Source organism: Sus scrofa, chromosome 15, assembly GCF_054392235.1.
Source record: "Sus scrofa isolate SSC_HxYL_T2T_F1_AM1 chromosome 15, Sscrofa_HxYL_maternal_Yorkshire_Landrace_v2.0, whole genome shotgun sequence".
Lineage (NCBI taxonomy): Eukaryota > Metazoa > Chordata > Mammalia > Artiodactyla > Suidae > Sus > Sus scrofa.
The window spans coordinates 96099882-96124920 of NC_139397.1; the positions used below are offsets into that span (position 1 = coordinate 96099882).

Consider the following 25039-nt stretch of genomic DNA (forward strand, 5'->3'; position numbering starts at 1 on the left):
ATCATACTAAGTGAAGTATGACAGAAAGAAAAAACAAATACCATATGATATTGCACATGTGGAATCTAAAATATGGCACAAACGAACCTATCCACAAAATAGAAACAGATTCATAGATACAGAGAACAAACTTGTGGTTTCTAAGGGGAAGGAAGGAGTGAGAGGGATGGGCTGGGAGCTTGGCATTAGTGGATGCAAACATTACATTTACAATGGATAAGCAATGAGGTACTAATGTTCAGCACAGGGAACTATATCCAATCTCTTGGGATAGTCCATGATGGAAGATAAAAGAAAGATAATACAAGAAAAGTCATATAACTGCATCACTTTGCCATACAGCAGCTATTGGCACAACATTGTAAATCAACTACATTTTAAAAAATGTAAAAATAAAAAAGAAAACGGAAATTACCAAATTATAAATAAAGAATTCAGAAGATATTACAAAATAAACATTTTTTATTCTTTTTCAGCCACCCGCACATCATTTGGAAGTTCCTAAGCCAGGGATGGACTCTGAGCTAGAGCTGCAACCTATACCACAGCTGCAGCAATGCCAGATCCTTAACCTACTGTGCTGGGCCAGGGATCAAACCAGTGCCTCCACAGAGACAAGCTTGATCATTAACCCACTGCACCACAGCAGGAACTCTGTAAATTTCAAAATTATAATTCTAATATATTAAGTATAGCTAAGTCTTAAATTGTGACTAGGAGTTCCCGTCGTGGCGCAGTGGTTAACGAATCCGACTAGGAACCATGAGGTTGCGGGTTTGGTCCCTGCCCTTGCTCAGTGGGTTAACGATCCGGCGTTGCCGTGAGCTGTGGTGTAGGTTGCAGACGCGGCTGGGATCCTGCGTTGCTGTGGCTCTGGCGTAGGCTGGTGGCTGCAGCTCCGATTCAACCCCTAGCCTGGGAACCTCCATATGCCGCGGGAGCGGCCCAAGAAATAGCAAAAAGACCAAAAATAAATAAATAAATAAATTGTGACTAAGTCATCAATAGACAGCAAACACACAGAAAGTTCACTGTTATTTGCACTGCTACTATGGGAAAAATCTATTAATGCCTAAGAGAGAATGAAAAAAGATAATTTTTTAAGTTGCCAACTAACTTCTAAATCTTTGAATTAAGGCACCCAGTCTGCTGATTAAAGCAGAAACTCTAGAAGGAAATCTAAGTTATATGCTACCAATAACAAGCCAGCATAATTGAACAAACTTAAATATAAGGTACTGTAATGGAAGTTTGCAAAGATAAGGATTTTATTTCTGTTTTGTTCACTGCTCCATCTTTAGCATCTAATATTATTATCGTAACTTCCTTATTCTCAAGTTTATTGCCTGTCTTCCAGAGTTTCTGAGAGATGTCCCTAGTACCTAGAATCATGCCTTGCACCTTGTAGGCACATGATAGATACTGAATAAAAGCTATAGAAATTCAAAAAAATCCCATTTATAATTGCATCAAAAACATGAGCTAGGAAAAAAATCCCATTTATAATTGCATCAAAAACAATGCCAAGGAAGTGAGACACCTGTACGCTGAAAACTGCAATACATTGATGAAAGAAATTGATAACAACACAAATAAATGGAAAGATATACTATGTCCATGGATTGGAAAAATTAATACTGTTAAAATCTCCATACTACAAATTCAATGCAATCCCTATCAAAATACCAATAGCATTTTTCACAGAACTAAAACAATCCTAAAATTTGTATGGAACCATAAAAGAACCCAAATAGCAAAAACAATCTTGAGAAAGAAGAACAAAGCCAGAGTTATCACCCTCTGTGATTTCAAACTATGCTACAAAGCTATCATATCAAAACAGTATGATACTGGCACAAAACCAGTCATATAGATCAATGAAACAGAATAGAGAGCCCAGAAGTACGCCTATCCTTACAATCAAGTAACTGATGACAAAGGAGGCAAGAATATGCAGTGGAGAAAACAGTTTCTTCAATTAATTGTGTTGGGGAAATTGGACAGTTACATACAAAATAAACAAACTAGACCACTTTCCTACACATATACAAAAATAACCTCAAAATGGATTAAAGATTTAAATGTAAAACCTAAAATTATAAAACCCCTAGAAGAAAACATAGCCAATAAAGTCTTGACATTGGTCTTAGCAATGTCTTTCTGGATCTCTCTCCTCGGGCAAGAAAAAAAAAAGAAAGAATAAACAAATAGGTCTAATCAAATGAAAAATTTGAAAGAAGCAGAACAAAACCACAACAAAGGAAGCCAACAACAAAACAAAAACACAACCTATTGAATGGGAAAAGATATTTGTGAATGAAATATCCAATAAGGGGTTAATAGCTAAAATATACAAAGAACTTACACAACTCAATATAAAAAAAAAAAAAAAAAAAAAAAACGGGCAGAAAGCCTGAACATTTTTCCAAAGTTGACATGCAAATGACCAACAGACTCATGAAAAAATACTCAAAATCACTAATTATCAGGGAAATGCAAATCAAAATCACAATGAGCTATCACCTTGAACCTATCAGAATGGCTATTACCAAGAAGACAACAAATAGCAAGTGCTGGCCAGGGCAAAAGGAAACCCTCATACATTGTTGGTGGGAATGCAATTGGGTGCAGTCACTGTGGAAAACAGTATAGCGTTTGCTCAAACAATAAAAACAGAACAACTAGAAGAGCCAGCAATTCATTCCTGGGTTTTTACCTGAAGAAAACAAAAATACTAATTTGAAAAGATATATGCAACCCTATGTTCACTGCAGTATTATTCACAATAGCCAAGATATGGAAGCAACCTAAGTGTCCATCCATAAAGGAATGGATAAAGATGTGGTATATATATATATATATATATATATATATACATACACACAATGGAATATTACTCAGCCATAAAACAGAATAAAATCTTGCCATATACAACAACAACAGGGATGGGCCTAGAGGGTATTTTGCCAAGTGAAATAAGTCAGACAAAGAAAGACAAAAACCAAATATTTCACTTTTATGTGGAATCTAAACACCAAAACAAAGGAACGAACAAAACAAAATAGAAAAAGACTCACAGTTACAGAAAACAAACTGGTAGTTGCCAGAGGTAAGGAGAGTTGGGGAATGGAAGAATCAGGTGAAAGGGATTTAAAAGTACAAACTTTCAGTCATACAATAGATAAGTTATGGGGATATAATATACTGTATAGCATAGGGAATATACCTTTACATGGTGACAGATGGTTACTATGCCTAACGTGGAGATCATTTTGTAATGTATATAAATGTTGAATCACTATGTTGTTCACCTGAAACCAATACTGTATGTCAATTATACCTCAATAAAATTTTTAATAAATAAAGAAAAACATAAGAGATAAAAGGGAGAGAGAGAGGAGGCTGGCGGCCAGGTTAGTATTATATTCAGCAAATATATTCCTTTTAGTGCTAAACCTAATCAAATTAAATTTTGTAATCATATATCATTACATATAATACCTCAAAAAAATAAAAGAAAGCTATCTACTGCACATTAATCAAAATTCTGGTTCAGCAATCATATAAGAGAGCAGGTAAAATGAGAGCATCATAATTAAGATTCAATTTGAATAAAATATATTCTTTTTAAAAAAGATGAAAGAATAAAGTGACATGAGAATAGTCACAGGAAATAGATTCTTCTCAGATTAGGAATCCAGAGAGAGAGAATGGAATGAAGGAAAAGAACTTAGGAAAAAAAAAAAAAAAAGATTCATTTTGGAGAGCAGATCTACTCATGTGCCAAATATGTACATACATACATCCTTTAATACTTTTTTCCATTTTCTATTATTTAAGTTCTTAAATAGGTAAAAGAAAGGAAAGGGGGAGGAAGAGAAGAAGTGAAAGAGTAGGGAAGGAAGGAGAAGTGGAAGGAAGGAACTAACAATGGTTCAAAGCTAAAAATAAAGACTTGATAGTAAACTCACAGAAACAAAATTTAAATGAAGTATACAATGAAGTCACCTATAAAAATGACAGTAACAAGATCAAATTAAACAAGAAAACGAAATTATAATTCTCAAGAGTAAAATAAAGTTGAGATATAGTTTATGATCTTTCTAAATAGGGAAAAAATTCCAAAGAGCAATTAATAACTACAGACCTAGAAAAGGTAGGAATACTAGAATAGTATACCCCAGAAGGAAAAAAAAAAAAAGTTTTTAAATATGTTACAAGCTTTGTAAGGTCAAAAACCACATTACATTCATGGCTTTATTCCTCCTGATGTTTACACATAAGAGTTACTTAATACATTCTTTTCAGTGCATGATTCCTTTATATTAGAGCTAATGTTAATTCTCTCCAGAAGAATATCTAAAAGTAGTGCTGCAGGAAGCCAAACCAGAGAAACCAGCAATGGTTTTTCTATAATTATGACATCAGGAAGAAAAAATTGGGGTCTCAAGTTTCTAAGGAAAAATAAGTTTAGATTCTTAAAGGTATTTACTGCCTAAATATTAATAAATGCTTAAGAATGTCAATAAAGGGAATCACACATCTATTCTTTTTTTTTTTTTTTTTTTTTTTGTCTTTTGTTGTTGTTGTTATTGTTGTTGCTATTTCTTGGGCCGCTCCCTCGGCATTATTGTTGTTGTTGTTGCTATTTCTTGGGCCGCTCCCGCGGCATATGGAGGTTCCCAGGCTAGGGGTTGAATCGGAGCTGTAGCCACCGGCCTACGCCAGAACCACAGCAAAGCGGGATCCGAGCCGCGTCTGCAACCTACACCACAGCTCACGGCAACGCCGGATCGTCAACCCACTGAGCAAGGGCAGGGACCGAACCCGCAACCTCATGGTTCCTAGTCGGATTCGTTAACCGCTGCGCCACGACGGGAACTCCCATCTATTCTTTTTTAATGAGAAAACAAATTTTTAAAAAAGTAACAGCAACAGGACTTCCCATCATGACTCAGCAGTAACAAACTTGACTAGTATCCATGAGGACTCAGGCTCCATCCCTGGCCTTGATCAGGAAGTGGGTTAAGGAACCTGCACTGCTGCGGCTGTGGTGTAAGCCTGTAAGCCGGCATCTACAGTTCCAATTCGCCCCCTAGCCTGGGAATTTCCTTATGCTGTGGGTGCCACCCTAAAAAGACAAAAAGAAAAAAAAGTAACAGCAACAGCTTTCTGCGAAATATCACATTTTAGACATATATTCACTAAGGTTATTTTAAAAGTATTTTTGAAAAGTTAATACCAGTTATACAAAATGCTGTAGAAATTATATTAACCTGGCCTACAGGCCAAAAATTTGTTTACAATTATTGGAAAGAAGTACAAATTGTAAAAAAATTTAAACTGATTATGAAAGTAGATGTTTCACTGCAAGTATCTATGCCTAATTTGTTTTAACATATTTAAACTTTTATATAACTTTTGATAAACTTCTACATTTATCAAAAGAGGAGGCTAATATTTCTGTAAACTGGAATCCTATTTATGAAAGATAGGAGGGGGTGGGATTCTTCCCACATAGCTCCACCAATTAGAAAACCTAAAACTATTATGGCTTATTTAGTACCCACAATCTTTGTGGATATTTACAAAAGGACTGACTTCTCAAAGGTCTAAATGTCACCCTAACTTTATAAACCAGGCTCCAATTCTGTTTATTTATAAGACTAGAAGTTACATTTTTTAAAGTACATTGTATATTGCAACAAAAGCCTTACAAACTACAGGCATACCTCGTTTTATTGTGCTTCATTTTCTTGTGCTTCAGAATTACTGAGGTTTTTTACAAAATGAATTTTTACAAATTGAAAGTTTATGGCAACCCAGCATTGTCAGATGATGGTTAGCATTTTTTAGCAATAAACTATTTTTAATCAAGGTACGTACATTGTTTTTTGAGACACAGTGCTATTGCACACTTAATAGACCACAGTATAGTGTAAATATAACTTTTATACACACTGAGAAACCAAAAAACTCCTGTGACTCACTTTATTGCTAAATTCACTTCATTGGGCTGGTCTGGAACCAAACCTGCAATATCTTTGAGGTATGCCTGTATATTATTATATTCCAGAGAAGCGAACAAAGAGGGAAGCCAATGCAAACTCAAAAATATCTTCTCACATGCCAGTCTTGGGAATGCTTTATGTAACTACTTAAAATAATATTTTTTAAATAATGTACTATTTAATGATATCATAGTAATGGTTTCACTAGTAATCTAGCGATATAATCTCAAAAAGAAAGACAATGTTATTATATAGCAGTAATTCAATTTTTTTTCTCATTTCTCAATTATTTTCTTCTCTTCCTAATTAAAGGTGCTATTTTAGAAGAAACTCAAATCTGACAAAAATCTTCATTACTTCAAAAATCATAAAAATTTAAGAATTTTCATAATAGTGAATATTCCAGCAGATTCTTACTTCAATAGGGAAAAAAAAAAAAAAAAAAAAAAGCCTTACAAAATACTGGTGAAATCACTTAACTTCAAAAGATTAAAACTAATTATATATTTAACCTCAATGGATAACATCTTTACTTATCAACATATTCCTATAAAATCAAAATGAAATATATTGCCATCTACTTCAAGTCATATCCCAAATTACCAAATAGAAATTAGCATAAAAGCAGTCTACATAAGTTTTTACACACCTCTATCACACCTTTGAACTCACTTGGGTAAATATGGATCTTTCCAACAGCAGCAGCAGTTTCTACAAAGTTATTTACCTTGTCCAGGCCTTGGAGTTACAGCTACTCCAGCAGATGGCGGCTCAAACTCCTGTCAAATACAATAATGTTATTACAGTGACCTACAACAATATGCAATTTATAATAAAACAGTAGTGATATCACAGCCTTACCTTTGCTTTCTTTGAATCTGGATCAAACCTTTCAAGAATTAATTTAGCCGTTTTATAAGTTTCTTTTTCCATGACTTCTTCAAGCTGCAAATACAAAGTTCCATAAATTGTTACATGTTAAAACACACATACATTATAAGTCCTATTCAAAAAGTATTCAAGCACAAGGCTTAAAATAAATAGCACATATTATATACAGGTAGCATGAAAGACTTCCTATATTCAAATAATTAAAATCCAGATTTTAAAATAGCTTCTAACTGCTAATATGTTACTTGCATTTAACAGCTTTACTGCAAGGAAATACCAAATATTGCTAATTGTTTATGTATAATGAGGAGAATAATTACATGCACCAACTTCAATAATGGAATGTGCAAAAATCTATCAGCCATCATTATTGGAAGTTATTAGACATGACAAGCAAATGACAGGCAATTCCTCAGATTTATTTCCTCATAGCACTTAATGCTATTAATTTAAAGAAGGTCGTTAGCCAAGAGCTTTACAAAATAAAATCTCTGTGCCAATTAACTGCTGTCAGCATCGATTTTAGATTATTTATTAGCAGGAGCAATTAGCTTGCTGAGAAATGCAGTGAAAACCCACTAACTGGGAGAACAGCCATGCTCTCTCATGGAGTTTGCTCAAATGACTTTAAAAGCTGAAGCTCCCCTTTTTTAACTTAGATTCAAACAACTTTAGAGGGAAAAAACTGTACATAATAAGAAGAAAAAATTTTACTGAATTCTATGCTCATATTAGGGACTGTAAATAAAGCACTTCATTATTACAGCATTTTGTTTACAATGCACTCAAGTCACTTTATGGCTTAATATATGGGTTTAATTTAAAAAGTAAACACTAGTAAAGTATCATTTTAGCAGTTATAGCCCAATATCAGAAAAAGTTTAACTTTAGTACAAGACAGTCATAGTTATGAATAAACAGCTGATGTATAGAAAATGCTTTTGCAAAACTTGGAAAAGGATCTTTTCAGTGACCACCGACAGCCACTTAGATTCATTAAATGCCATGTTTATTCCAAAGAATATTTGTTTTAGAATGCAAAGCAGAGCACATTTAACAAGTTTAAATAGTTTAAAATATGCTGCTACAATAGTAGTTAATAGATTTCTCATTAAGTGAAACTAAAGCATTTTTCTAATTATTTCGAAATAATGATAGAGTCTCAAAACAAGTGCAATTTTCTGATGTAAAGAAAATGTAACATCACTTTAGAGTTGGTGAAAAACTGGGGATGGGGATAGAGAGTGGGTAAGATAGGTCGTATCCCCAAATCAACATAATCTACATAAAATAGCAAAGAACTAAATCCTTGATTTCTACAAATTTTTGATTGTCTAGAACAGTGTTTTGTTTTTTGGTTTTTTTTGTCTTTTGTCTTTTGTTGTTGTTGTTGTTGTTGTTGCTATTTCTTGGGCCACTCCCGCGGCATATGGAGGTTCCCAGGCTAGGGGTCCAATCGGAGCTGTAGCCACCGGCCTACGCAGAGCCACAGCAATGCGGGATCCGAGCCGCGTCTGCAACCTACACCACAGCTCACGGCAACGCCGGATCGTTAACCCACTGAGCAAGGGCAGGGACCAAACCCGCAACCTCGTGGTTCCTAGTCGGATTCGTTAACCACTGCGCCACGACGGGAACTCCTAGAACAGTGTTTTAACAATAGAATTTTATGTAATGATGGAAGTGATTTATATCTGCACAATACAGTAGCTACAATGCCATATGTGATGACTTAAAATATTGCTTGTGCAACTGAGGAACTGAATTGTAGCTACTTTTATTCCACTCCACATAATGTAAATTTAAAAAGCTACATGGGGCTAGGGGCTACTGATTTGGACAGCACAATTCTAAAGTGAGACCACTGCTAGGCTTAAAAAGAAGATCAGATACAACTGTGATTTTTTTTTTTTCCATCTTTTTAGGGCTGCAACCACTGCATATGGAGGTTCCCAGGCTAGGGATCTAATCAGAGCTGTAGCTGCTGACCTACACCATAGCCACAGTAATGCAGAATCCGAGCCACATCTGCGACCTACACCACAGCTTAAGACAATGCTGCATCCTTAATCCACTGAGCAAGGCCAGGGATTGAACCTGCATTCTCATGGATGCCAGTCGGATTTACTTCTGCTGAACCATGACAAGAATTCCAATACAACTGTGATCTTTAAAACAATACACAAAACTCAAAACCAAAATGCGACTTTACCAAACAAATGCCATTTCTAGTAAATCATTCAGCAAGTATTCGTGTTTATGTCTATGTGCATGTAAACTATCTTAAATAAAATCATTGTAAAAAGCAAAATACACAAATCCATTCTCTTTTTCTTTTGCACTTGCTTTTTTTCCCACATAACAGCTTAATTAATACATTTATCCCACAATACTTTAAGTGAATAATCTGTTTTATAAATAGACATCTGATCAGTGGGAAGAATATCACATCTCTACTCTTAATTAGCTGTAGAAAGACTGAGCAAGTTTGTCAGCCTCAGTTTCTCCTTTTGTAGAGCAGAAACACTAATACTTTCTCATACCATTGCTGTGCAATTTAAATAATGTAGGAGAATCTACAATAGTACCTAATACAGAAACACATAACCTTCAATGATACCTCAATTATTCAGAATGGGTCTGAAACAAGCAGTGTTTTCAAATATCCAACATATCAATATCAGGATTCAGGAATGAGAAACTGAATTCTTAGAATTCCCTAACTTATAAGTTACTCTGTATTCTTCACAATACTTTATACATTTTAAAAAATGAATGCTATAACAAGGAGTAAATTGTTTTTCTGTGATATGGTTATACTAAAAGCTTCAGAGTTTTTTTAATTTAAAAAAGAGTATACTCAACATGTTGTTGCTTATTTATTATGAATCAACATCATTTTGGTGAGATTATATATTTTAAGAACATACAAAAATTATTTCTACTTGATTGAGAATTTCATTGAAAGGACACTAAATGAAGGGAACACTAACACAAAATAAATGTCAATTTTTTTATTTTGAAAAGATAATTCTATATTTAAATTAAAATTCTTGAAATAAAGTTTTAAAACATGCAAAGTGCTATTAACTGCCCTATCCAACATTCTTGATCCTTGCTTCATAACAAATATTCCAGATGTAGAAAATTTTCTTTCATTTTGCACTGACTTTGGTCAAACTATTAAGAGTATGCCCAAAAGCATCTTCAATTCACAGCACTAGGGTTCATGTGGCATCATTTAAACTCATATTTTTACAATGATGAAAATAGTCTTCTTACCCAAGTTTTGGTTTTGCTATTGAAATCAATATTGTTTTTACTAATTCAGAGTCTAAATTACTTTATGATTTCATACAGGAGTATTTCACAATAACAGTAACATCCCTCTCTATATTTCTTCTGTTAAAGTATTTACAAAGATTGACAGCCTATAGTGAATATCCAAACACTGGAAAATGCCAGCAAACTAATTAGGTAATATGAAAATATAACATTTGAAACTTATAGTGAGGTTAACACAGAATCACATGCTAATATTGCCAAATTAAGGATTTTCTTGCCTCCAAAATTTATTTCATGGACTATCACAAGGATTTTGTATAGTATATACTATGTATATAAACTTAACTAGTATTTATTTGTAAGAATAACTCACCATTAACACAGGGCCCATAAAAACATACTCATAGCATAGCCACAAAAGCAAGAATGACTGACTAATTAGGATGTGCCACTTCTTTTCTATGTGCTTCTGTCCTGTTCCCTAAAATGTCCACATTAACCTCTAGCCCAGCATGTCAGCATTTCCTGCTCTTGCTTTCAACTGACATTAGTGGATTCCTTTGAACCAGTAACATCTGCAGTGACTGTTAAGCTTTAACTCTCAGAAAATTATAACACTTGTTCCCATGCTCCCAATTTCTCAACAAATTTTTCTCAGGACTTGGAAAAAACATAAATTTCCTGAGAAATGCCAGAAAGGAATTATCACATAGAAATACCTGTACTTATCTGAAAAAGTATAGTATTTTCATGAAGCCACTTAAAGAGGTCATTTTGATTTATGTTTTGAGGAATTTTGATTTTGAATAGTGGTTTTTTTGTAAATTATCTCTTGAATAGTGATTTTTGGCCACGCCCATGCATGCAGAAGTTCCTGGGCCAGGAATTGAACCAGCACCACGGCAATGACCACACCAGATCCTTACCCACTAGGCCATTGAACAGTGATATTTTTTAAATTAAAAGTTTTTTTTTTAAGGACCGCAAAACATGTGAGAGGCAAAATGTACAAAAACTTGAGAGGTTTTTTAGGTAAAGATTAATTCCTAGTTTTATTTTAACAAGTAAATAGTTATATTAAGTGCTTAGATTTAAAATGTTGTTACTCATTTTCCTAAGTAATTTAACCTTTTAATCAATTTATAATTCATATTTATTGTTATAAATTCCATTTTCACAAATTAAAAATTACATTATAAATCCATCCAGATTAAAGAAATGCATCCTTGGAGTTACCACTGTGGCACAGTGGATTAAGAATCTGACCACAGTGGCTTGGGTTGCTGCAGAAGTGCGGGTTCGATCCCTGACCCAGAACAGTGGGTTAAAGGATCCGATGTTGCCATAGCTGCAGCACAGCTGCGGCTGAGATTCAGTCCCTAGCCCAGGAACTTCCATATGCCACAGATGGGGACATTAAAAAAAGAAAGAAAAGCATCCCTGAGAAAACCACCTTTAATAAAACATAAAGTAGTAAATACAATTTATATTCATTTTTTAGTAAAAAAGAAAGGTTAGGAGTTGGATGATTTTAAACTAATAGTTATTTTTCCTGCCAGCATTTTTGAAGCTATAATAGAGTTAAATTTCAACATTTATGAACAAGATCAGTTTTGATGACATTTTGCTTTTGCTCAAAAATTAATGTCTTTTTTTTTTTTTCACCAGTACAATCATTAGCTAGCACTGTGCTCCTTCAAATTCACCCTTAACACCTATTGTTCTAAATAAAGTGTAAAGTTTCTCAAACAAAGCAGCTCTGTTAAGGAGTTGGGCAATAAAGGCCAGGGACTAGTTCCCAACAGCAACAGTACTATAATCAACAAGTCAATGAATATTGTGTTCTCTAAATAATAAAATGAGTTAGAGCAGCCAATTTGTTTTTCTTTAATCTTACTGCAAGAGAAATGCCATACTGAACTATTCTGTAATATTGATGCCTCATGAACCATTAGATATACAAAACTATTGGACCTTGAATTGAATTTCCCAACTGTCAGACCTAGATGGAGCATCTTTTATGCTGTGATTCCCTCAAGGGCTATTAAAGAAGTAAATAGCTTAGTGTGCCCTCTCACAGAATATTCCAAGTTCTCTCTGAAAGTTTCCCCCCAATCATATGTTCTCTAAGATTCTGCTCTCTGGTCACATGATGCCACGGACATTGAATCAGCATCTTATTTAGAAATTTTTATTCTTCTTTTTTTCCCCTTTTTTCTTTTGTTTTCCTCCTTGTCTATTTTAATCTATATTTCTTTATTTTGGTACAAGTAGGACTTGGCTCTGATCAATACTATCAGCTCTCCTTTTTATCACATCAGCAAACCAAACCAATCATATCACAATCTGTGTATTACTGAGAACTATCAATATTTCCTCATTTTGAATTTCTGGCTGTACCATAATTTGCAGAATTCCAGAAATAAAGCAAGATATATTGGGAATACTTCTATTTAGGACCATCAAAAAATGTCAATGCAATTTTGCCAAGGCATCAAACAAAAAATACAAGGAATCCTTTCAGAATTAAAGTTTCTTATCACATCATTGTAAATCAACTACAATAAAACCTTTAAAAATGAAAAAAAAAAAAAGTTTCTTTATTTTTTAAGGTACGTAAATCCCTCAAGACCAATGCCTTTTCTTTCTTTTTTTTTTTTTTTTTTTTTTTTTGTCTTTTTTTTTGCTATTTCTTGGGCCGCTCCTGCGGCATATGGAGGTTCCCAGGCTAGGGGTCCAATCGGAGCTGCAGCTACCGGCCTACGCCAGAGCCACAGCAACGCGGGATCCGAGCCGCGTCTGCAACCTACACCACAGCTCACGGCAACGCCGGATCGTTAACCCACTGAGCAAGGGCAGGGACCAAACCCGCAACCTCATGGTTCCTAGTCGGATTCGTTAACCACTGCGCCACGACGGGAACTCCCCAATGCCTTTTCTTACCAATTCACAGAACGACTTCTAACATTAATCTCAACCTTAATAATTTTTATTAGTTCCTGACATAATTGTTACTTATTACAGGTTAAACTAAAATACATTGAATTGATTTTGCATCTGACTGAATTTCATTAAATAAGTTTCCATATAACATGATACTACCATCGATTATCATTTTTATACTTCAAAAATAATTATATGAAAAAAGTATAAGTAAATTAAAGTCAAACTTAACTTACTTATTAAAAATTATTACATATCAACTTCTAAATATCTAGAGCCCTTTTCCCTCTCTTAGTTTTGGCCTTTCGTTCTCCAACACATCTGAAGGATGCACTTAACTGGCCCTACAATAGATGCCCATGTGATCAGAATTGCTGACAGAAAATGGAAGAAACCAAAGAAAAAATATTCTCTCTCTCCTCTCTCCCTTTCTTTGGTCTTTTTTTTTTTTTTCATGTTAAATTTGTCTTTTACAACCAATTTTGATTCCCTCTCTCCTAGCTTTATCATGTCAAGAAAATCTAAGAACTGACACATGATGTTTGGTCCTTTTCTGGTCCTAATAATCAATCTGGATAACCACCTTCTTACCCCTCGGACTCAGGTAGTCCTCCAATATAATTATTCATTTACTTACTTCTTAGCTTATAGCTGATGTACTCTCAGAATCTCAAAAGTCCATCTTCTTGTCAATCATTATTAACTAGCAAAAATATTCATAATTTAACTTAACCATTAAATTGCTATCTAAAAACACACTTGTTCCTTGAAGAGTCATTACTTAGAACATATAAACATTATTCAGTTCTTAATTTATTAGTTTTATATAAATTAACTTTAAATAAAAATTAACTTACTATTTTTTTCTTCTGGGATTTTAAATCATCCAATGCTTCATCTAGAAAACAAGATTTAAACCAAAATAAATCAGATATTAAAATACTTAGATACAAGAAAAAAAAATGTTGAATGATGGACGTTAATTAAGCAGGGCCAAGAAAACATCCTCATTTTAGGATTTCTCACTGATGAGTACAGACAAAAGTTATCTAAATCTTTACGAATATATATTTCATATATTTGCCTATATATTACAAGCTCAGTAGAGGAAAAAATGGACTCTAAATAGATTAAAATAGCTTTCCAAATTTAAAAAGATATATTTTTAAATGTTTTCAGAAGTAGTTTTATTCTTTCTCCTTCCTTTCAACATCCCACCCACATTAATTTATAAAATTAAAACCAAATCTTTTTATACATTGGTAATAAAAATGTTGTACTTTGTTTATAAGGAAAGAAGTATTTTATTAAGTTATCCAACTTCCAAGATATTGACCACTAATAAAGGAAACCTTTGAAAATCTATTATATTATACCTGAGGAGAGACTTGGAAGGGAAAAGAATACTAACTACTTTTCAAACTTTTCCAAGATTTGCCTGCTTTGTTAGGCTGCACTGGTGGGACATGAAGAATCACTTCAAAGGCTAAGATTTATGAATGCCCATATCTGCTTTACAAATTTATTTTAGGTTTCTAATTTTTCTTTAGAAATATTTAACTATTATAAATAGGAATACTATTCCAGGTGGAAAGAAGAAAGACTCACAGCTTGATTTAAACATTTTACCAAATAGGACTTAAATAATTAAGTCCTATTAATATTAATTAAATTAATATTTAATTAAATATTTAATTAAATTAATATTTAATTAAATTTTATAAATAAAATTATTATCTCTTCATTAAAGCTCTGGAGTAGCAAACATCTGAATACCCAATTCAAAGCATATTATTTATGTAAAAATCCAAAAATATACAAACTTATAAAAAGAAGATTTAACTACATTTTTTCTAAAATGTATTTAGTCTGTAACTTAACGTCTGTAATTTCAGACTTATTACTGAAAGAAAGAAAAAAGTCTGCAGACATTTTTAAAGAGAAGTTGGATAAGACCAAGCCAAATAGCTATCCTTTAGTGCAGAGATCAGCAAACTTTTTCTGTAAAAGAGCCAAACAGTAAATATTTTAGGCTTTATGGGCCAAAAGACAAAAATTGAGTCTGTACTTTTAAAGCAAAAGAGTCAACAAATTTCCATAAAACTTTATTGATAAAATTCAAATACACTATTAATTGAGTTCAATTTTTTGTAATATAGGTCTACCAATTAAAAGAATGGAATGATCTTCCTTGGGGTGAGGGATGACATTTCACTTGAGATTCAAATAGTGTTCCCTATCATCAAAATTGTTTGCAAAATGTTAACCTGGTAATTCATCTGTAATAAGATTTCACACATTATATTTTTGAAAATGTTTTTTTCCCACAGATAGGTGCTGCTGAATATTGAAATCAATATACAATACATGATTTTAACTGAGCATATTCATTGTGTAAAAGGTATGTATAAAAATCTTTGGATTCTTCTCTTAATATCTGCCTTTTGTCATGTCATTGCAAATTAATCACCTCCAGTTAAATGAATTTTGAAATATGGAAATTCCCTTTTTACTTGCATGAGGTCTAAAAAATACTGCTGGAACTGTAGTTTGTGCTCAGATAATGTATCTGCGGCAAATCTGTGTGGGAATGAAGATCTTGCTTCCTAACTTTTCAGAGCATTTTTTTAACATTACTTTTTAAAGTTCCCGTGGGGTGCAGCGGCTTAAGGATCCAGTGCTGTCACTGCAGTGGCTCGGGGTCACTTCTGTGGCGCTGGTTCAATCCCTGGCCTAGGAACTTCTGGGTGCTGCCAGCACAGCCAAAAAAAAGAGTTACTTTTTGTCATCACAATGCTATTTGTTTTCTAAATCACTTTACAGCAGTATTGGTTTTACATATAAGGACTGTTTTGTCTTGTGATCTTAGGTTGAATTCATTACATCAAGTCTGCAGCAAAAACATTTAATTTTCAAAGCCAGTTCAATCACAGTGATTGAAGTTGGTTCTTCTCATTCAGAAATATTTCAATCTGGCCCCTGAGCTCAAAACATCAATAAATTACACTGCTACCACTACTCCATCCAATTGCTGTGTGGGTCAAGATACTCAGCTTATATTTCTGATAAAAGTTCACATAACTGATGATGATTAAGTTCATGAGAGCAAATGAAGTTCCCCATTGACACTACTAGTTCAATAACACATGATAGGTTCAAATATGTTCTGCAAGTACCTGCTGTTGAATAACAGTGGATAACCACAGAATGTAAACACCTAACAATTTCATGAGCTTTGTAAATCAATCCAACTAAGCCTTTTCCTGCTTCACACATATTTTTACCACCAATAGCTATAAATACATCTTAGCAGATTCCACTTCAGGTTTTACTGAATTAGTGTTTATTCAATTTCTTTAAAAATATTCTCTCAGAGTGTTCTACAAAACTGTTCACAGAGGGTAATTCTTCAGTCACTTCAAGTTCAGTATTGACCCCTTAAATAAACTATAATTGGAATGTATCAGTAATATCTGGCAACTCATCAAGAACCAATGACAATCACCTGAAATCATGATTTTTTTTTCTGAGTCTTTTTAATTTTTTTCAGTTGACTTTGATTTTTCTGTCTCTATGAGTTTGACTACACTGAGTACCCCATATAAGTAGAATTATACAGTGTTTTGTCTTTTTTTTCTTTGTCTTTTTGCCTTTTCTAGAGTCGCTCCCATGGCATATGGAGGTTCCCAGGCTAGGGGTCTAATTGGAGCTATAGCGGTCGGCCTATACCACACAGCAATGCAGGATCTGAGCTGCGTCTGCGACCTACACCACAGCTCACAGCAAGCCGGATCCTCAAACCACTAAGCAAGGCCAGGGATCGAACACACAACCTCATGGTTCCTAGTAGGATTTGTTAATCACTGCGCCACGATGGGAACTCCTGATTTTATTTTTTTGTTATTTCCCCAATACAATTTTTTTATCTACTGTACAGCATAGTGACCCAGTTGCACATACATGTATACATTCTATTTCCTCACATTATCATGTTCCGTCATAAGTGACTAGACATAGTTCTCAGGGTTACACAGCAGGATCTCATTGCTAATCCATTCCAAAGGCAATAGTTTGCATCTATTAAGCCCAAATTCCCAATCCACCCCACTCCCTCCCCCCCGCCTTGGCAACCACAAGTCTATTCTCCAAGTCCATGAGTTTCTTTTCTGTGGAAAGGTTCATTTGTGCCATATATTAGATTCCAGGTGTAAGTGATATCACATGGCATTTGTCTTTCTCTTTCTGACTTACTTCACTCAGGATGAGAGTCTCTAGTTCCATCCATGTTACTGCAAATGGCATTATTTTGTTCTTTTTTATGACTGAGTAGTATTCCATTGTGTATATATATACCACCTCTTCCGAATCCAATCATCTGTTGATGGACATTTGGGTTGTTTCCATGTCCTGGCTATTGTGAATAGTGCTGCAATGAACATAAGGGTGCATGTGTCTTTTTTAAGGAAAGTTTTGTCCGGATATATGCCCAAGAGTGGGATTGCTGGGTCACATGGTAGTTCTATGTATAGATCTCTAAAGTATCTTCATACTGATCTCCATAGTGGTTGTACCAGCTTATATTCCACCAACAGTGCAGGAGGGTTCCCTTTTCTCCACACCCCCTCCAGCATTTGTTATTTGTGGACTTATTAATGATGGCCATTCTGACTGGTGGGAGGGGGTATCTCATGGTAGTTTTGATTTGCATTTCTCCAATAATCAGTGATGTTGAGCATTTTTTCATGTGCTTCTTGGCCATCTGTGTATCTTCCTTGAAGAAATGTTTATTCAGATCTTTTGCCCATTTTTCAATTGGGTTGTTGGCTTTTTTGCTGTTGAGTTATGAGTTGTTTGCATATTTTAGAGATTAAGCCCTTGCCAGTTGCATCATTTGAAAGTATTTTCTCCCATTCTGTAAGTTGTCTTTTTGTTTTCTTTTTGGTTTCCTTTGCTGTGCAAAAGCTTGTCAGTTTGATTAGGTCCCATTGGTTTATTTTTGCTTTTATTTCTGTTGCTTTGGGAGACTGACCTGAGAAAATATTCATAAGGTTGATGTCAGAGAATGTTTTGCCTATGTTCTCTTCCAGGAGTTTGATGGTGTCCCGTCGTATATTTAAGTCTTTCAGCCATTTTGAGTTTATTTTTATGCATGGTGTGAGGGTGTGTTCTAGTTTCATTGCTTTGCATGCAGCTGTCCAGGTTTCCCAGCAATACTTGCTGAAAAGACTGTCTTTTTCCCATTTTATGTTCTTACCTCCTTTGTCAAAGATTAATTACCATAGGTGTCTGGTTTTATTTCTGTGTTTTCTATTCTGTTCCATTGGTCTGTTTGTCTGTTTTGGTACCAGTACCACACTGTCTTGATAACTGTGGCTTTGTAATATTGTCTGAAGTCTGAGAGTTATGCCTCCTGCTTGGTTTTTGTTCCTCAGAATTGCTTTGGCAATTCTGGGTCTTTTGTGGTTCCATATAAATGTTTGGATTGTTTGTTCTAGTTCTATGACAAATGTCACGAGTAATTTGATAGAGATTGCATTGAATCTATAGATTGCTTTGGGTACTATGGCCATTTTTACAATGTTAATTTTTCCAACCCAGAAGCATGGAATATCTTTCCATTTCTTTGTATCTTCTTTAATTTCCTTGATTATGTTTTATAGTTCTCAGCATATAAGGCCTTTACCTCCTTGGTCAGGTATATTCCCAGGTATTTGATTTTTTGGGGTGCAATTTTAAAAGGTATTGTATTTTTGTATTCATTTTCTAATACTTCATTGTTAGTATACAGAAATGTGACCAATTTCTGAACGTTGATCTTGTATCCTGCTCCTTTGCCAAATTTGTTGATCAGTTAGAGCAGTTTTTGGGTTGAGTCCTTAGGGTTTTCTGTATATAGTATCATGTCATCTGTATACAGTGACAGTTTTACCTCTTCTCTTCCTATTTGGATGCCTTTTATTTCTTTTGTTTGTCTGATTGCTGTGGCTAGGACTTCCAGTACTATGTTGAATAACAGTGGTGAGAGTGGGCATAATTGTCTTGTTCCAGATTTTAGTGGGAAAGCTTTCAGCTTTTCTCCATTAAGTATTATATTTGCTGTAGGTTTGTCATAAATGGCTTTGATTATGTTAAGGTTATGTTCCTTCTATACACACTTTGGTAAGACATTTGATCATTAATAGATGTTATACTTTGTCAAATGCTTTCTCTACGTCTATTCAGATGATCATGTGGTTTTTGACTTTTCTTCTGTTAATGTAGTGTATGACGTTGATTGATTTGCATATGTTGAACCATACTTGTTAACCTGGGATGAATCCCACCTGGTCGTGGTGTATGATCTTTTTTATATGTTGTTGGATTCGGTTTCCTAAGATTTTGTTGAGAATTTTTTCACCTATATTCACCAAATATTCATCAAAGATATTGGCCTATAGTGTTTTTTGGTGGTATCTTTGTCTGGTTTTGGAATTAGGGTGATGGTGGTGTCATAGAATGTCTTTGGGAGTGTTCCTTCTTCAACCTTTTGAAAAAGTTTAAGGAGGATGGGTATAAGTTCCTCTTTGTATGTTTGGTTGAATTCATCTGTGAAGCCATCTGGTCCTGGACTTTTATTTGTAGGGAGTGTTTTTATGACATACTCATTTCTAGTGATTGGTCTGTTCAGTTGATCTGTTTCTTTTTGATTCAGTTTTGGCAGGCTGTAAGTCTCTAGGAAGTTGTCCATTTCTTCTAGGCTGTCAAATTTGTTGGCATACAATTGTTCACAGTATTCTCTCATGGTTTTTTGTATTCCTACAGTATCAGTTGTGACTTCTTTTTCATTTATTTTATTTGGTTTTTTTCTCTCTTCTTCTTGGTGAGTCTAGCCAGAGGTTTGTCAATTTTGTTTACCTTTTCAAAGAACCAGCTCTTGGTTTTATTGATTTTTTCTATTGTTTTTTTAATCTCTATTTTACTGATGTCCTCTTCGATCTTTATGAGTTCCTTCCTTCTGCTGACCTTAGGTTTTGTTTGTTCTTCTTTTCTAATTAATTTAGGTAGTGGGTTAAGTTGTCAATTTGAGGTTTTTCTTCCTTTTTGAGGAAATGAATTTCCCTCTGAGCACTGCTTTCGACTGGTTGTGTCTTCATTATCATTTGTCTTGAGTTATTTTTTAATTTCCTTCTTGATTTCCTCATTGACCCATTGGTTTTTTACTAGCATGTTGTTTAGTCTCCATGTAGTTAGTTTTTTCTCATTTCTTTTCCTGTGGTTGATTTCTCGTTTCATGCCATTGTGGTCAGAGAAGATACTTGAAATAATTTCCATATACTTAAATTTGCTGAGGTTAGCTTTATGCCCCAGTATGTGATCAATTCTTGAGAATGTTCCATGTGCACTTGAGAAGAATATATATTCTGAGTTTTTTGGATGTAATGTCTTGAAAATGTCATATTAAGTCTAACTTTTCTATTGTGTCCTTTAGGATCTCTGTTGCCTTATTTTCTGTATAGAGGATCTGTCCATTGATATGAGTGTACTCCCATCAATTTCTATGATTGTATTCCCATCAACTTCTCCTTTTATGTCTGTTAGCATTTGTTGGAGGTATCTGGGTGCTCCTATATCAGGGGCATATATATTGACGATTGTAATATCATCTTCTTGAGTGGATCCTTTAACCATTACATAGTGTCCTTCTTTGTCTTTCTTTATGGCCTTTGTTTTAGAGTCTATTTTGTCTGAGATGAGGATTGCAAGTCCTACTTTCCTGTCTTTTCCATTGGCATGAAATACCTTTTCCCATCCCCCCACTTTCAATTTATGTGTCCTTTGCTCTAAGGTGAGTTTCTTATAGACAGCAGTTTGAAGCTTTTTTGCTTTTTTATCCAATCTGCCACTCTGTGTATTTTGATTGGAGCATTCAGTCCATTGACATTTAAGATGATTATTGATAGGTATGTATTTATAGCTATTTTAAACCTTGTTTTCCAGTTGATTCTATGTTTCCCTTTTCTACTTTTCTTTTTTCTTTTTTTGGTTGGATGGTTTCCATTTATTTTATGCTTGAGAACTTTTCAGTTTTGGTGAATGTAATGTTTGGTTTTGATTTGTGGTTGCCCTGTTTTTTAAATATGTTAACCCCTTCCTATATCTGCTTGCTTTTGCCTGATAGTCATATAGGCTCAAACACATCATTAAAATTAAAAAAGAATCTATATTTTCTTACTTTCCTTCCCCACACTGTATGATTTTGATGTATTTTTTTTAACATCTTCATGTTTAGATCTGTATGTTGGCTTATTTAAGTGACTGCTTTCCAATTATGGTTTCCTCCATCCTAATTCTTTTTTTCTGTTTTTTTTTTTTTTTTTAATTTAGAGAAGCTCTTTCAGTATTTCTTTTAGAATGGGTTTAGTATTGCTGTACTCTTTTAGCTTTTGTTTGTTTGCTGGAGAAATTCTTTATTCCCCCTTCTATTTCAAATGATATTCTTGCTGGATAGGTATTCTAGGTTGCAAATTTTTTTCCTTTCAGCACTTTAAATATATCTTGGCACTCCCTTCCGGCCTGTAGCGTTTCTGTAGAGAAATCAGCTGATAGCCTTATGGAGGTTCCCTTATCATTAGTGCTTTGCTTTTCTCTTGCTGCCTTTAGAAGCCTCTCTTTACATTCAACTTTTGCCATTTTTATTATAATATATCTTGGTGTGGGCCTGTTTGGGTTCAACTTGTTTGGGGCCCTCTGTGCTTTCTGTATCTTGATATCAGTATCCTTTAGATTTGGAAATTTTTCAGCCATAATTTCTTCAAATATATTTTCAATCCCCTTTTCTTTTTCTTCTTGTTCTGGAATTCCTATTATACGCAGATTGGCCTGCTCTATATTATCCCACAGGTCTCTTACATTGCTTTCACGTTTTTTCATTTGGTTTTCTGTCTGCTGTTCTGATTGGGTGATTTCCATTATTTTATCTTCCACATCACTAGTTCATTCCTCTGCATTATTCATTCTACTCTTTATTGCCTTTAGCTCAGTTTGTATCTCTGCAAAAATGAATTTTCTAGTTTTTCTTGGCTCCTCCTTATATTTTCTAGTTCCTTTCTAAAGGAATCTGCATTATTGTTCATACCCTCTTAATTCCTTCAGTATTTGTACTGTCTCCCTTTTGAACTAAATGTCTGTCAGACTGCAGAGGTCTGTTTCATTGTTGACTGCTTTAGGTGAATTCTCCTGTTCCTTTAACTGGGAATGGTTTCTGAGCTTCTTTATCTTGTGTTTTTCTTTTTCTGTGAATTTAGGGAAGCCAAACTGTAGTCTTGTAAGGCTACTTCTATGCAAGAATACCCCTTTGTATTTTTTGGGGGGGTTACTATTTATTTATTTGTGGTGTGGGAGTTTGAATATTTGCTGTCTCTTTCTTAAGTGTGAGCAGGCTGTTATTCCCAGGATGCTCGTTTCAGAGTGAAGGGGGCAATAGGCAGGGCCAGCAGTCAATGCCTGGTTGTTGGGCTCTCAACAGAAGCAAGGATCTGCAGGAAGGTGGCACAGGCTACTTGTAGTTGCAGGGCCCTGGGAAATGGTAAAACCTCCAGGCAGATCTTCAAGGTGACCAGATCATTTGGCAGTAGCAGCAGCAGGGTGCATGAGTTCCCAGGAGAGTGAGAGCAACAACAACTTGTGTTCTATTGCAATGCCCTCCTCTGAGGTGTTGGAACTGCAAGTGGTGCCTGTTCAGGGACCCCTATTGGGAGCAGGCCATGACCGTCTCTAGAGTCAGCGATAACTGCAGTAGTTTGCCCCCACCATGTGTAGACCATGCATGAAGCAACCTGTCTCACTTAGCTCACATAGGAGGTGCTGTACAGGTTGCTCCTAGTTGCAGATCCTGGGAAGTGACAGAGATCAGGTGTGTGGGTACTGCCTGGAACATTTGGCAGTGGCAGCAGCAGGGCGAGTGTAGTCCCAGGGGTGCGAGAGCACCAACAGGTGGTGTTCGGTCATAATGCCCTCCTCTGTGGTGCCCTTGAAGTGAATGGGGCTGCAAGTGATTTTTGTTCCAGTATCTCCAACGGCAGTGGACCACACCCACCTCTGAAATCAGGGATAACTGTGGCGGTTTGCCCCCACTTCCTGCAGACCATGCAAGAAGCACCCTGTCCCACTTAGCCCAAGCAGGAGGTGCTGTACCAGATGCTCCTAGTTGTAGAGTCTTAGGAAAGGACAGTGACCAAGTGTCTGTGCGCTGCCCAGAGCATTTGGCAGTGGCAGTTGCAGGGCGGGTGTGTTCCCAGGGGAGTGAGAGCAACAGCTTATGCTGCTTGGTTGCAATGCCCCCTTTTATTCTTTTTTGCCAACCCCTGAGGTGACTGGGGTTACAGGGGGAGCCCACTCACAGGACCCCAGTGGTGGCAAGCCACGCCTCCCTCTGGCCTCTGAGATGACCACCGCAGTCTGTCCCTGCCACCTGTAGATCGTGCAAAAGACATCACATCACACTTAGCCCCCTGATGCTCTTAGCCCACACAAGAGGTGCCTGGCCACCAGTAGCCTGCACAAGAAGTGCCCAGTCTCCCCTAAACGAGCAAGAGGCTTCTCGCCACCCCATAGCCTGCGCCAGAGCTGCCCCACCCTCTAAGCCCACGGGCATGCGCATGCTCTGGTGCAGGGAGTTTCCTATGGTGGTCCACCCCTCCTCCCCTTGCCCTCTCCAACAATGGCACCCTGCCTCTCCTGCGGATCTGGACCTTCTCTGGTGTTCCCTCTGCTGTGGTGTTCCACTCCCCAGCCCATGGCATACCATTCCCCCACCCATGGCACACTGCTCCTTAGCCCCTTAGGCTGTCCCCACACAGCCAGCCCCAGTCCTCTCCCCAGGACTGACCTCCAGAGCCTGAGTCTCAGCGCTCAGAGCCCAGCCCCTGCCCGAGCGTCTCAGCCTGTGGTGCCCAGGCCGGTGCTTCAGATGATCTATGAGGCTCTCACTCTTTTGCTGTTCTCAGTCCAGCTGCTGCACTTTTCTCAGTGACTTTGAGGTCCCACCGACGCAGCTGATCTTTCCGTCAGTTGGGTGGCTTCCCACGATGTGGGTTCCTTTTCACCTTCACAGCTCCCTCTCGGGAATGCTAGTTTCATCCTGATTCCTTTTCTCTCTCTTTTTTTCTTTTGTTCCACCCAGTTATGTCAAGAGTTTCGGCCCTTTTTGGAGGTTTAAGTTCTTCTGCCAGCATTCACTGTTCTGTGCAAGTCGTTCTACATGTAGATGTATTTTTTTGATGTGTTTGTGGAAGAAGGTGAGCTTGACCTCTTACTCCTCTGCCATCTTGCTCCGCCTCTCATGACTTGTTTTTAAATTAACTCTGTTGCTTATGTTCTTAATTCTTCAAGCAATTATTCTTGCCAAAAAGGCTCCTTGCCAAGCAAATATTTTGTCTAAGCACTTTTCTTCAGCTGTGGCAATTACACAATTTATTAATCATTGCTAAATGGCTTTCTTTGCTTCGCAAATAAGCCACTCAGAAACTTTAAAGCTTCATTTTCACTTCTTATTTTATAAAGAAATTCTGCTATGAGAAATCCATTTTAAATGTTCTAATTTTTCAACTGTTGCTTTTCTGTGCATTGAGAATATCATGATGAGTACTTAGCATGAAAATGTCAATGTGTATTTGTATTCTTTTAGTATATTTATGACATCATTGCATAATAATCCATACTCCACTGTGCCCTAAACATGAAACAGCCAAAGTCCAATTTTTTCTTGTTTTTACATGAGTATGCCACTAGAGGAATTTAAATAGAAAAGATACAATACCTGATATGTACAATAAAAACAGACTAGTTAGGAAGCCACTACAGTAGTGCAAGAAAGAGATGATGATTAGAATTAGAATTGTAGTAGTAGTAAAGAAAGTTATAAATGGTTA

At 35.8% G+C, this 25039-nt stretch overlaps 1 protein-coding gene across 11 annotated transcripts in view; it reads right to left on the minus strand.

Annotated features, from left to right (window-relative positions):
* LNPK (lunapark, ER junction formation factor) overlaps positions 1–25039 on the minus strand; it is an 83684-nt gene that overhangs the window by 30931 nt on the left and 27714 nt on the right. For all 11 annotated transcript variants that reach the window (XR_014828798.1, XR_014828799.1, XR_014828796.1 and 8 more), the window contains 3 exon segments: positions 13988–14028; positions 6873–6956; positions 6739–6790 (listed from right to left, as the gene is read on the minus strand). Coding sequence is in view for 6 of the 11 variants with exons in the window: in XM_021074605.2 (XP_020930264.2) it covers positions 6739–6790; positions 6873–6956; positions 13988–14028 (177 nt within the window). In the remaining 5 variants the exon portion in view is untranslated.